We start from the raw sequence: 12,998 nt of genomic DNA on the forward strand, positions 1-12,998 counted from the left end.
AGAATTTAGACCTCAGCATATTCCCTACACTGCTGAACCGGAACCTCAGCGGGGGATCTGGGCGGCCGAGTGACTTGCCTGGGGCTCCCGGTGCGCAGGATGCAGGGAGCCAGGCCCGCGCCCGCAGAGTCCATCCCACCCGCCTCTGGTCGGTCCTGGGTCTGCTGGGGCTGCAAGGCAGAAGGAGGATCTTTGGGGTGATGGAGATGTGGCAGGGGTCATGGGAGGGGAGCGGGTTGCCCCAGGTTGAGAGGACAGAGGGGCAGGAGGCGTGGGGGGGCCCCAAAAGCACAGGGGGGCTGGACAAAAACCTACAGCACCCAGTATTCCCAGGCGGTCTCCCATCCAAGTACTAACCAGGCCCGACCCTCCTTAGCTTCTGAGATCAGACAAGATCAGGCATGTTCAGGGTGGCATGGCTGTAGACACTGGTGGCTGCACCTGGGCACCTCAAGAACCCGTGCTGTGGCCATACCACCCTGTTTCCTTGTTTAGTTCTCCTTTTGCTTAATGTTGCGCCTTTTTTGTATGTTATAGGTTTCCCTTAACGTTTTTGGTCGACTGTCGAAACTCTCTCTTTGATGAGCCCTTCTCCTGGCTTCAGCTTAAATACCAGCGAACAGGGCTGCTCTCTAAGGACACTGGCTCAGCCGTCCCTTCACTAATTTTCTAGCCTACTGCCGGTGTATTTACCTTCTCACAGTCCCTCCTCTTTTCACCTTAAGATACTCGACGGTTTTGTTCAGAAAACTCACTCTTTCGGGAGGTTCTCTTTTTTTGCTTGGTGGCAAGTATTTGTCCTTATTTTTATTGGGATTTCCCCATTCGTCTGCTCTCATCGCTTCTTCCAGGAATTCCTCACTCTTTTGTCTGTTGGGAGCAGCTCTTCTAGTTCCAGCTGTGTCACAGATTTCTAGCAAATGGTCACTTAGGTGGAAAACCAAAGCTGGAAACATATCCATCCTGGATTAAGACTATTTCTGCAGTTTAAATATATTGTCACCAAAAGAGGCTAGTGTTCTAGAAAATAACTTTTAATAACCAACATACAGTGTACATATTCACACAACTTCATACAACTGGTATCCTTCAAAATGGTCAGCCACCAAAAAATATATATATATCACCATGATCATCCATTGTGCCCTGAGTAGCCCTAGATGAGACACCCCCATATCAGCAATCACCTTGCCGTGCCCAGCAAATCTCCCAGCACTAGTGATGGTGCATCCTCAGTGACCACAAAGGCATGAGTTAAAGATGGATGATCTTCAAACAAAACCTTTTAGAGTAATTCATTTATTTGGATGCTTTTGGTGTTTAGATTCCTGGATAATTAACCTCCTATTATATCTTTATATTTCTTCTGTCTTTTCCATGAGATTTTGGAGTGTGAAGAGATAAATATGTACATTAAAATGTATACATACATGAGCTGGCCAGTTAGCTCACTTGGTAAAGCATGGTGCTGATAACAGCAAGCTCATGGGTTCATAAACCCATACAGGTCAGTCACCAAAAAACAAAACAAAATGTATATGTATATGCATTAAGTATAATTTAAGAAGCATAAAAAATCTGAAGGTACTTTAAAAAGTTCATGGAAAGAGTCATATTGTTGTAGCAAGTAAGACTGAAGCCATGTTGGGACCTCAAACTGCATGGGCTCTAAAATATTTTAAAAGGACAGTTTTTCTTTTCTTGGCTTGAATTTCTCTGAATTCCCTCTTTTCTCATGGTTGTTTGACATTTTGAACCTCGGTTATGGGGCAAGAAGACATTATTTACATGAATGTAAAGTTGTTTTCCAGTCAGCCTGGAGCTGCAGACTTGCACACACTACCCAGACCTTAGGAAACCACGGAAGACATCAATAAAGCTGTGCTGATTCCACCCTCCAGCAGGACCCTGAGATAACAGCAAGGACAGGAGCAGAAACCAGACGGAGCCTTGGTGAGACCTTGCACCTGGCTCCTTGCAGGGAGACACAGGTTAGCCCAACATCTCTCCTCAGGTCACTGATATTCCTGAATAAAAGCTGACTTCCATTTTCACAAAAATTTGACTTTTGAGTAATTTGCTTTTGAAAGGGGGCAAGTAACCGGACTTGTGCACATTAAGAAATTTTGGGAAGCATCAGCCAGGAGCTGAGTGCCCCCCGGTAACAATGTTATCTCTCAATTCTATTTTACCAAGAACTTTAAAAAAATACCCTCATGTGTTCAGTGTACCACTTTAAAATTAGAAAAGGCTTTTTAAACTGTATTTTATGAAAGCTTTTAAAAATCATAAATTAATACTTTTGTCATACTAAAAAATTCAGACAATAAAAATATAGGCTGTAAAAAGAGAAAGTACCTTCTGCTATTCCAACTTCCAAAGAGAATGACTCTTAATGGTGTTGTGTATTTTTTTTTCAGATTTTTTATGTTTCTTAAATTCTATTTAATGCATATACATATATATTTTTAAAATGAGATCACACTACTCAAAGTAATATAACTTGTACTTTTTACTTAACATAGCACGTGTATATTTCCAGGTCAGTACACAAAGATCTATCCTTTCCTTTGAATAGCTAAATACTATTTCACCAAATGAGGAACCTTAATTTAGTCAACCACACTTCTGCTAAAAAAAAAATTATATTCTTTTCAATTTTTCATTATTATAAATAATCTGCTGCTGGTAACACTAAGGTCAAGGGTTTGGATCCCCATACTGGCCAGCCATCAAAAAAAAAAAAAAAAAGAAAAAAGAAAACAGAAAAGTCTGCCTTAAATGCTCTTGCATATATATCTTTATCTGTGAGATAATTCGATGAAATAAATTCCTAAAAATCCAAGCATATAATTAAAAATTTTGATGAATACTGCCAGATTGCCAGCCTTCAAAAAGCTGTGCTAATATTCCCTGCTACCAACAGTGAATGTGAGTTCTTGTTTTCCATATCCTTTCTAACATTGGTTGTAGCTATCTTCTAAATTTTTACCAATTTAACCAATAAAAATACCTCATTGAAAATTTTAATAGTTATTAATGATTTGGACATCTTTTCACATGTTTATTTACCCTTTATTTTATTTATTTATTTTTTGGAGGCTGGAAGGTCTGAACCCTTGACCTTGGTGTTATCAGCACCAGCCTCATGAGTTATGCTGTTTTTTGTTTTTGTTTCTTTGGACCTTGGTGTTATCGACACCGCACTCTAACCAACTGAGCTAACTGACTAGCCTTTGTATTTACAACTTGTGAGGATCTTTCTAGGCACTACAAGAAACCAAGTGGATGTACAGGGAAAAGGTTAATGGTTAATGTTAAAACTAAAAACCCATCAAGAAATCTGAAGTTTATCCTTTTTTACTTTTTCTTTGTGGCTAACCTATACATGGATCCAAACCCATGACTTTAGTGCTGTAAGGCTGCACTCTAACCAACGGAGCTAACCGGCCAGCCTTTCAGCTGAGTTTTATCTTGATGGCCATTGGAAGTCCGTGAAGACTTTTTAAAAATCTGTACATGATTAGATTAGCACAGTGAGTCAATCCGGCAGTTTCTGTCCCTTTCCTCTTGGGACTGCCTAGCTCCCAGTTAATTCTTCACATTGGCCAGAACTTTCCTAGTATTTACTATTCCTTGTAATGTTGGTCTCCTCCCACTGTATCAGAGCCTTCTGGTATTTTGCCTCCAGGTCACTGTATTCGAAATGACCTGTATGTTGCATAGGGGCAGAAGGAAGGGGTAAAACTATTAAACACCCTCCGAGGGGCTATCCACAAGGGATTTGAAATCTTTTCAACACTCCTGAGAGATGGAGATCATTATTCCCATTTCACAGTGAAGAAATTGTAATTAAGAGGCTGGGATTTGCCAACACCCAAACAGCTAGAAAGTGTAGGAGTGGAGATGTAAACCCAGTTGTTTCTCCTCTTTCACGCTCCTTCTAAAGTGCACGTTTACAACTGAGATGTCTGGGATGTGCTTTTTTATTATGAATTAAGTCAGCAAGTATTTGTGCAACTCCCCTGTGCTATACAAAGCACAATACCTTTTGATGTAGTTATCCCCAATTTACAGACGAGGAAACTGAGGCTCAGAGAAGTGAAGTGACCTGCATAAAGCCACATACCTAATCGACTTTTGGGGCTGGATTCAGATCCAGATTCGACTTCAGTTTTAAGGTCGTCACTGGCTCAAGTTGCCTCTGTCTAACATAAGTTTACCATATATTTTGAGGAACACTTCACAAATGAGGTGATTTTTGAGTGGGCCATTTATTGATTACTACATGCTCAGAGCAACATGTCACGTTATCCTTACAACACCCCCACGAGGTAGGTGCTACCGACAGTCCCAGTTCTCCAGATACCGAGGCTGAGCGGTGGGGGTACAGACAGCGCACCGGGCCCAGGGCCCTAACCATCACACTGCTCTACCTCCCACTTTTTAGGCTGAATCCCACGCCCCAGCTCCTTCTCAATCTCATTTCTGAGCCCTGCAGGTTGTGAGGGTGGACGGCTCTGCACTTTCCAGGATCTAAGCCAGCAAACAGCGGGCTTCCAATCAGGGGAACAGACACACGCCCGAGAAGCCTGACCCCGGAAGTAGTCGCGGTGCCGGCGGCGCGTCTTCAGTTACCAGGGCGCCGCCCCGGAAGTAGAGCGCGGCGGGCCGGTCTGCCGGGCGGCGGAGTCCTGTGAGAGCCGGATTGGGGCTGCAGGCGGGGCCGGGCGCGGCGCAGGGCGGCCGTCCCACGCGCTCTTCGGCGCCCGGAGCCCACAGTTGAGGCCCGCCAACGCGGCCGCCGCCTTCCGGGCACCGAGGGTGTGGCCGTGCGCCTGTGGGCGAGTGCGCATGCGTGAGCGGGTGTGAGCGCCTGTATCTACGCGGCGCGGTTTAGATGCTGGTCGCCGGGTCCGGGTCCGCGTCCGCCAGGAAGCCTGCGCTCACCATTGTGCATCTCTTCCTTCTCCGAGTTCCTATGACTTACCTGCTGCCGTCCGATCATTGTAATTGCATCGTTATTCTTATTCCCGATTAGCCCAGACTTTCATGGTTGCTAGACTTTTCCCATTCATTTGCAGTCTATTGTTTCTGTTGGCATCTTTTGCAGGGCGCAGTGTACCTGTGGAGAGAACTCGGAGCAGGAGACGGGAGCCTTGTGTTCCCCGTCCTGCTGGCTTCTCTCTCGGTGGCAGGACCAAGACAATTCTCTTGGTTTCCCCGTCAGTGAATAGGGCGGGGCGTGGGCAGGCCTTCGCTACGTAGAGCATCAGGGGCATCAGAGGGGATTGAGTCTAGAAGTGAAAGTATCTTGTAATTGTATGCCGTTTTGGAGTGCACAAAGCAGGTTCTTTGTTAAGGAAACATTTAATGAGTCCATTGCATTGCTAGGCGGTGGCAGTACAAAAAGATGGGCCCTGCTCTGCCCTCAAGGGATTACAGACACTGGTAAGCAGTCGCTGTGGAGTATGGCCCTGTCACCCAGTGGAGATGGACAGTGACAATACAGCTGCGAAGGAATGTCTGTGCTGATGTGAGGTCATTTATGTTGCTATTTATTATTTTCCTTAAAAATAGCTCTTTTTTCCTTTTCAAAGACTTGCTGGAAAAGAATCCATATGACCCAGAATCCTGGCCTCCCTGGGACTTCATTGAAATGGGTTGTGATCAAAATGTCTAGGATAGCAGGGATGGGGGGAGAGGGCTCCCATTTTTTGATGGCTGGACCCAGAAGGACGAAATGATTCTCATGAATGTAAGTTCTCCTTTGCTTGTTGTTTCTTCTGAAAGGTTGGCCTGACTTTTGTCTGGGGGTGGTAAAAACTGCAGGGAGTGAAAGGCTGGGGTTGCAGGCCTGTTCCAACAGGCAAATGTTCCCACACTCTGGAAGTCAGCTCAACTCCCAGCCTGGTGTTTCATGCTCCTGGTGAAGCTGTGGAAGTCTTTATGGGTGGTTGTTTACATGTCTCTCTCCCCTGTGGGACTGACAATCCCTGTAGGGCTGGACTGCACCTAATTCACTGGTTGATACAAATAGCACTTGTTTGATCATGTGTTGAGGGAACTCATTTATGTATTTTTAATTCATCAACTATTTATTGAGCATCTGCTATTGCTAGACATGGTTCTAGGTGCTGGAGATTCAGCAGGAGGGAAGGCAGGATATTCCTGCTCTCGTGATGCTGACATGTCTGCATAGAAGACAGATAATCATCAAAGAACCACATGCATGGACTAGACCAATTCCTTTTAAACTTGAGCGTTTGTAAGAATTACCTGAGAGCTCAAGATAGCCTCCTGGACCCCAATCCTTGGTGGTGAATTGTACATCGTTGGGTGAGCAGGAGCTCACGAATCTGTATTTCTAACAAGCTCCAGGGGATGCCGATGCTGCTGGTCCATGGTTTGGGTAGGGCTAGAGTGAACAATTTTGTACAACCTGAGTGCCCCAGAAAAAGTGAAGTGAGTTCGGAGGATTGAGATTGGGTGGTCAGTGAAAGCCACTTGGAGGAGGTGATCTTTGAGAAGGGGTCAGATCTGTGGGAAGAGCAAAGGCTTGAAAGAGGCTGCAGCTTGGTGGGTGTGAGGAGCTGAAAGAAGGCCAGGGGCTAGAGAGGAGTGGTGGGTGACAAGAGTGGTGGGAGACAAGGGCCAAGAGGTGATGGGGAGCCCAGATCACATAGGGCCGGCCTCATGGGTCTTGGAAGGACTGCAGGTTTTATTTTGAGTGTGGTGGAAAGCTACAGTGGGCTTATGAGCAGAGTGACCTGACTTGATTTGTGTGGGTCAGAAGATCCATCTGCTGTTGAGTGGGGAATGGGTTGCAGTGGGGCCAGCATGTTAGCAGGGACATCATTCGGGGCTTGCTGCGGTTGTCCAGAAGAGTGGGGAAGGTGTGGAGAGACTAGGATGGACTTGGAATCTTCTGTAGTAGACCTAACAGGATTTGCTGCTGGATTAAATTAATAATCACTTTGTCCTCAGGGCCACAGTTGAACTTCATTGTGTTTTCAAAACACTTTGCCATAGGGTGGGGTTTACAGCTTGTTGAATGTGTCTCTCACCCCCCTGGATCTGGACTGTCCAGTCAGCTTTTTGTCTCCCTGTCACATGCCTGGCACCTAGATGGATGAAAAGCTGGACTCTCCATAACCCCGACTCCCAGGCTGTCGTGGGAAACCTTTTTCTCAGGCTTGTGAAGATCCTTCCCACTTGCCCCTGGAGTGGGGCCCACATTGTCTGCTGAAAATAACCAGCAGCTCTCTGGTTTCAGGATGGCTTTTTGTGATTGGCACACCTCAGACAGTGACAGCCCCAACTACAATTTTAAGCTGTATTCAGCATAAAGATCAATAAGTTGTTCCTGGTTAGGTTTTTAGGATGCTCAGTCTTAAAAGTGGCTGACCAAGTGGCTTCACATTGAGATGTGGGGCTGGTTGGTGAGCTCAGTTGGTTAGAGCGCTGTGTTATAACACCAAAGTCAAGGGTTCGGATCCCCTTACTGGCCAGCTGCCCAAAAAAAAAAAAAAAGAGAGAGATTGAGATGCACCAATTCATGTGAACCAGTAGAGATGTAACATGTCAAGCTCATGACACAGTATATTAACCCCGCTTCTGTTTTTCTGTTTTAGGAGAAAGTGACAAACAATCTGACATCAGATAATTACTTTTCTAAGGAAAAGGGCTTAGTATTTCTTAGGGTTGGGAAGGAGTTCAGCCTACTCTTCTATACCTTGGGAATTGGACAGTTGGTTGATTTGTTTGTTCGATGCAATTTCTGAGCCCCCTCAACATGCCTGGCCCTGGCTGGGTGTTGGAGTAGAGAGACGATCCAGCCCAGTCCCTGCCCCGCAGGAGGCTGCAGTCTGACATGGGAGGCACATGTAAACCACAGATGCCACATGGTGTGAGGGGGAGGCCATGTAGGTTGTCTACAGGTTAGTCTCTCCTGTGCCTTTTACTCTCTGAGCCCCCACTTTCCTCCTCTGTAAAATGGGGAGAATACCTGCCTTATGGCATCCCATGAGCCATAACAACGTACATGGTAGAGAAGAATAGATATAAACTGCCCAATCCAGTGCCCCACACGTCCTAGTACTTACTAAGTAGTAGCTATTGTTATTAGCAGTAATATAATATGTCATTACTTACTCTGTGAAGGTGGGGTCTGGCTCCAGCACCCAGCCCAGAGCCTGGCAGGTCACTGTAAGAAGGGGCTGGATCGGGAGGAATGTGCGGAGTTGAATTGGGGAAGCTTCAGGCAACATCTCTTCTGCTGGATGCACTTGTTTCCAATCCAGTTAACTTTTGGAGTGCCCGCTGTGTGCCTGGTCCACATCTGCATTTCCTGCAGTAATCCCAGCAGAGCTGCGAAGGAGCTGGTGTTTGCATCTCCATCTTTTTGACTGGGGACGCTGAGGAGAGGACTTGCTGGTGTCTGTGGCTCAGCCATGTCCGCGCCGGAACTGAATGAGGTCTTCAAGCATCAGGTGTGGCTGTAGCTACGTTCCCTCCTTTGGCTGTTCCTGAGGCTGCCTTCTCATTGGTTCTTTGTGGTGGTTCCCACGCTGATTTGGAGCATTTCTGAAAAGAGAAGTGGCCTTAGTTCATTTCTTTCTTTCTTTCTAACCATAAATAACTATCTTGTCTTTTTGTGTATCACTTTGCTGTGCCCTGTCTCCCACATACATATTTAAAACTCTTTATGGGCATGAATTTCTCATTCTTTTTTCTCCCCTGGTGTCTAGGATGGTTACACTTGTGTTAGTTTCCTAAGGCTGCTCTGACAAAGTACCACAAACACAGTGGCTTAGCGAGGCCAGACATCTAAACTAGAGGTGTGGGCAGGGCCATGCTCCCTCTGAAGAATCCAGGGAGGATCCTTCCTTGTCTCTTTCAGCCTCTGGTAGCCCCAGGCAGTTTTGGCTTATGGCAGCATAATTGTGGTCTCTGCCTCCTTCACGTGGCCATCTTCCTTCTGTGATTCTGTGTCCCTGTGTTTTCACATGACCTTCTCCACCTGTGTATGTGCAAATGTTGCTCTTCTTATAAGGACATCTGTCATACTGGATTAGAGCCCACCCGAATGACCTCATCTTGACTTGATTATATCTGCAAAGATCTCGCCTCCAAATAAAGTCACATTTATAGGTACCAGAGTTAGGACTTCCCCATATCTTTTTGAGCAAGAGTTCAACCTGTAACCCATCTCCAGGGGAGTGACTATGGAAAGCAGAGAGTCAGGTTGAAAGGACTGACGTGTGAGGATTTGTCCACTCACTCCCTCGACCCATGGATATTTATGATGTGCCTAGCGCATGCCAGTGGGCCCGGTGCTGGAGATAATAGGGTCAGGCAGCATGGACTGAGCTGTGATGCAAATGCCCACATTTCAGTCTAGAAGGAATCAGTGGAATGAGTGGGAACAGGTGACTAAGCAAGTCCCTGCCCTCATGCATTTGTGGAAGGAACGTGCATAAAGGACCGAAATGCAAAGTAGGCAGTTCTCAGTGCCAACAAGGATGACAGGAGAGAGCACAGTGGCTGGGAGGCACGTTACCTGGGCTGAGGAGGGCTCCCTGGGGAGGTGGCCTCTGGACTGGGCCTCACGTGGCTGGTAGGAGCTGGGGAAGAAGCAGTGGTGAGGTGCCATTACGTGGGCAGGAGGGAACAGCACAGGCTTTCGGGCGGGAGAGGAGGGCTGGGTGCATGCACAGACCACAGGGAAGCAGTGGGGTCAGCGGCGCGAGGGGTGCATGAAGTTCAGGTGTGTGACAGCTGGCAAAGGTTGAACCAGTGAGTGACACGGTTCAGAAAGACTTATCATGGCAAGGGAGGACTGAGAGCATCTTCTGGTGTGTCCTGTGCAACCAGATGCCAGCCACAGAATGTCCTGGCTGGTCACGGTTTTGCTATATTCATAAAATTGTTAGTGTCTCTTGATTTTGTGCTCTGTACATTTTGTCTGTGTATTACTTTGTTTTAGGTGAGACCCAGAGGCAAGAGTCAGTAAGACTGAAGAGAACTTGGGCACTCCCATTGGCTCCATAAGTGCCTATGGTAGGTACAGCCTGAGATGGTCCCATTAGTGACATTTGTCCACCAGTGGGAGAGAGCGAGCAGGGGGCCGGGAGAACACCTCGTGGTCTGACTGATGCCTTGGCTTCCTCAGAGGCTCCGTTTCCTGCTCAGTAAAAAGAAGATGAGGATATTTGCGCTGAGTACCCTAGTGGTTTGGGGTCATCCACGTAGAAGCGTGTTAGGGCTGGAAAAGTACTGTACAGGAATAATCATCACCTTCCTTCTGCTGTCAGCCCAGGTGGGAGTCCGTGACTGGTGTGAGGTCACCCGATGAGATTGATGTTTTAAGTACGGTGTGTGGATTGTGCAGCCGGGGTGATTGTGGCGTGGGGTCACCTGGCTGCAGGGAGAGACTCACCTGAAATCCTGGTTCCGCAGTTGGACTCTAGGGGGCAGAGCACGAACAGGGTTCTTCCGGGATTCAGGGCTGTCAGCTGTTGTCATTACACTGTGCCTGAGGCACGTGGGATTTGCTCACACTCCGGGACCTGAGTTAACAGCATGTGGTGCTTTGGCTCTCACTTTCGTGCGGTGACTGCCAACGTCCCACGTGTACCATCACCAGTCACTAACAGCAATGGTCATTTATATGGCATCTTGTAGTTTGCAGAGAGCAATTCCATTTATCCCTCACACTGACCCTGTGGCCTGGGTATTGTCGGTATCCTGCTGAAGCCAAGTTCACATAGGGAAGTGGCGGGCTGTTTGGAAAGAGGTGGTGCTTTAGAGTAGGATCACCCTGGGTTTGAATCAGGGCACCGAGACTCCCTTGGATCTGCTTCTTACATGGGTTTGGTTTTTTTTGGCAGCTGGCTGGTATGGGGATCCAAACCCTTGACCTTGGTGTTTTCAGCACCATGCTCTACCAACTGACCTAACCAGCCGGTCCCTTACACAGGTTCTTAACCTTTGAGCCTCAGCTTGCTCATCCGTGCAGTGGGGATGATGACGATGATAATAGCGAGTATTTCCTGAGTGCTTTTCTACATGCCAGATGCTGTTCCCAGTGCTTGTCATGTGTTCACTCATTTAATCTGCACTGTAGCCCGTGAGATGGGTAGACACTGTTGTTATTCCCATTTTACAAATGGGGACACAGAGGTTCAGAGAGGTTAAGTAACTTGCCCCAAGTCACACAGCTAGTGAGTGGTGGAGCCTGGCCTCCAACCCAAGCTGCAGACCCCGTTCTCTACCACAGTTCCCTCTCTGTGACACTGCCAGCCGTGCCAGGAGTGTGAGAGTGAGCGGGCTGTTCTCGTGTAGGTGCTATCACAAGTGCCTTCTTTTCCCTTTCCCCAGGTATATCAGGGTCCCCGTCTCCACATCCCATGCCTTTTCTCCTACCAAGCTGCCCCAAAAGTGAAGTCGTTGCAGGTCCATGGAGGGGCCTCCATTTATGAAAGGTCCTCAGAGCTCATAGGGTGCCCTGGCTTTCCAGACTGGTTTTGCACGGAACCCATTCTTCAGATGAACTTGTACGTAGAAGTGTAACAAATACAGCCTTCTCTGTTGGAGCTGGGGTGGGAGCCCGAGCAGTTTGATAACCAGACTTTTTAAAGGAGGAAACTGAGGTCCAGAGAGGTCAGATAACTAGCTTAGAGCCACACAGTGCTGCTGACAGGCTTGCGGCTGCAGTCAGTCAGTCTGTGGGAAGTGGGCACCCAGCACAGGCCAGGTGTGGAGCTGGGCCCTGGGCATGAAGCCGTGAAGAAGAAAGCCAGCGCCCTTGGCTGCAGCGGGGACAGGGGATGTTAAATACTGAACTTCAGGGGTGTGGAGGGGTGGAATACTTGATGTGGAGGGTCAGGGAGACTTTGTGGAGGATGTGATATTCATTTGTGCTGGCAGATGGATGGGAGGTGGCTTAGACAGGCAGAGAGGCCCAACAGTGGCCAAGACCCTGAGCTGGAAGACCGTGTGGCAAGGACAGAGAGGGTGCAGGAGAAGGTGGCTGAAGATGTACCTGGAGAAGCAGGTGAAGGCCAGGGGCCTGCATATTTTAAGTACACTGGAGAGCTGTGGAGGTTATTCAAGGGGAGTGACGTGGTCAGAGAAGCACTTCAAAGATCACTCTGTGGTTATGGGGAATGAATTGGAGCAGAGCAGGAGAGGAAGCAGGAGATAGGACCTGAGGGGGGAGATGGGCTGCTCAGATTGAGAAAGGTTTGCCAATTCCCACCCACCCATCAGAACGGCTCAAGGGTCCCCTGCCCAGAGAGGGGACCCTTTCCCACTTGCCCTGTTTAGGGCCTGTGCTCCTGCCTCTGGCTCTCATAGCCCCATGTGCCTCCCACTTATGGTTCTTGGCATAATTGCAGTGGAGCATTAGTTGATGATTGTTTAACAGCTGCCTTTACCTCCTGCAAGACCAGTGTTTCCCAGCCTTGGCACCATGGACATTTTGGGCTGAATAACTTGTTGTGGTGCCATCTGTGCATTATAGGATATTGAGCAGCATCCCTGCCTCTGCACCCTAGATGCCAGAAGCATCCCCTCCCCAAGTTGTGACAACCAAAGTATCTCTAGACAATGCCAGATGTCCCCTGGAGACGGATCGCCCCTGGTTGGGAAACTGCCCCTGGGGTAAAATTAAGCTTTGTGTGGGAGATAAGAGCTTGTTTGCATGATGCTTAAAGGATTCCTTGGGTTGGAGAGCAAGTTAGTTGTTGAAGTTCTGTAGCTCTAATTACTCGATCTCTTCCAGGATTATGGCAGGAAAAGTAAAGTGGGTCACTGATATCGAGAAGTCTGTGCTGATCAATAACTTTGAAAAGAGAGGATGGGTCCAAGTGACAGAGAATGAGGACTGGAATTTTTACTGGTAAGTATAAAAAGCTGGATTTTTTTGTTTTCCTGAAGTCTACCTGTCAGTTCTTTTTTTTCCAAAGAAGCCCCATTTTATCAGAGAGATCATA

At 47.6% G+C, this 12,998-nt stretch overlaps 1 protein-coding gene and 1 pseudogene across 2 annotated transcripts in view; one reads left to right on the top strand and one right to left on the bottom strand.

Annotated features, from left to right (window-relative positions):
* Nucleotides 1–308: 308 nt before the first annotated feature.
* On the bottom strand, nt 309–427 carry LOC134361427 (5S ribosomal RNA; annotated as a pseudogene).
* A 4,253-nt stretch (nt 428–4,680) lies between these two features.
* TTLL1 (TTL family tubulin polyglutamylase complex subunit L1) overlaps nt 4,681–12,998 on the top strand; it is a 36,509-nt gene continuing 28,191 nt past the window's right edge. For both annotated transcript variants that reach the window (XM_063075723.1, XM_063075722.1), the window contains exons 1-4: nt 4,681–5,009; nt 9,989–10,062; nt 11,383–11,558; nt 12,788–12,904. In XM_063075723.1, the coding sequence (XP_062931793.1) occupies nt 10,060–10,062; nt 11,383–11,558; nt 12,788–12,904 (296 nt within the window). In that variant the 5' untranslated portion in view covers nt 4,681–5,009; nt 9,989–10,059. The remainder of the gene's footprint in view (nt 5,010–9,988; nt 10,063–11,382; nt 11,559–12,787; nt 12,905–12,998) is intronic.

Source organism: Cynocephalus volans, chromosome 12 (genome assembly GCF_027409185.1).
Source record: "Cynocephalus volans isolate mCynVol1 chromosome 12, mCynVol1.pri, whole genome shotgun sequence".
NCBI classification, from domain to species: domain Eukaryota; kingdom Metazoa; phylum Chordata; class Mammalia; order Dermoptera; family Cynocephalidae; genus Cynocephalus; species Cynocephalus volans.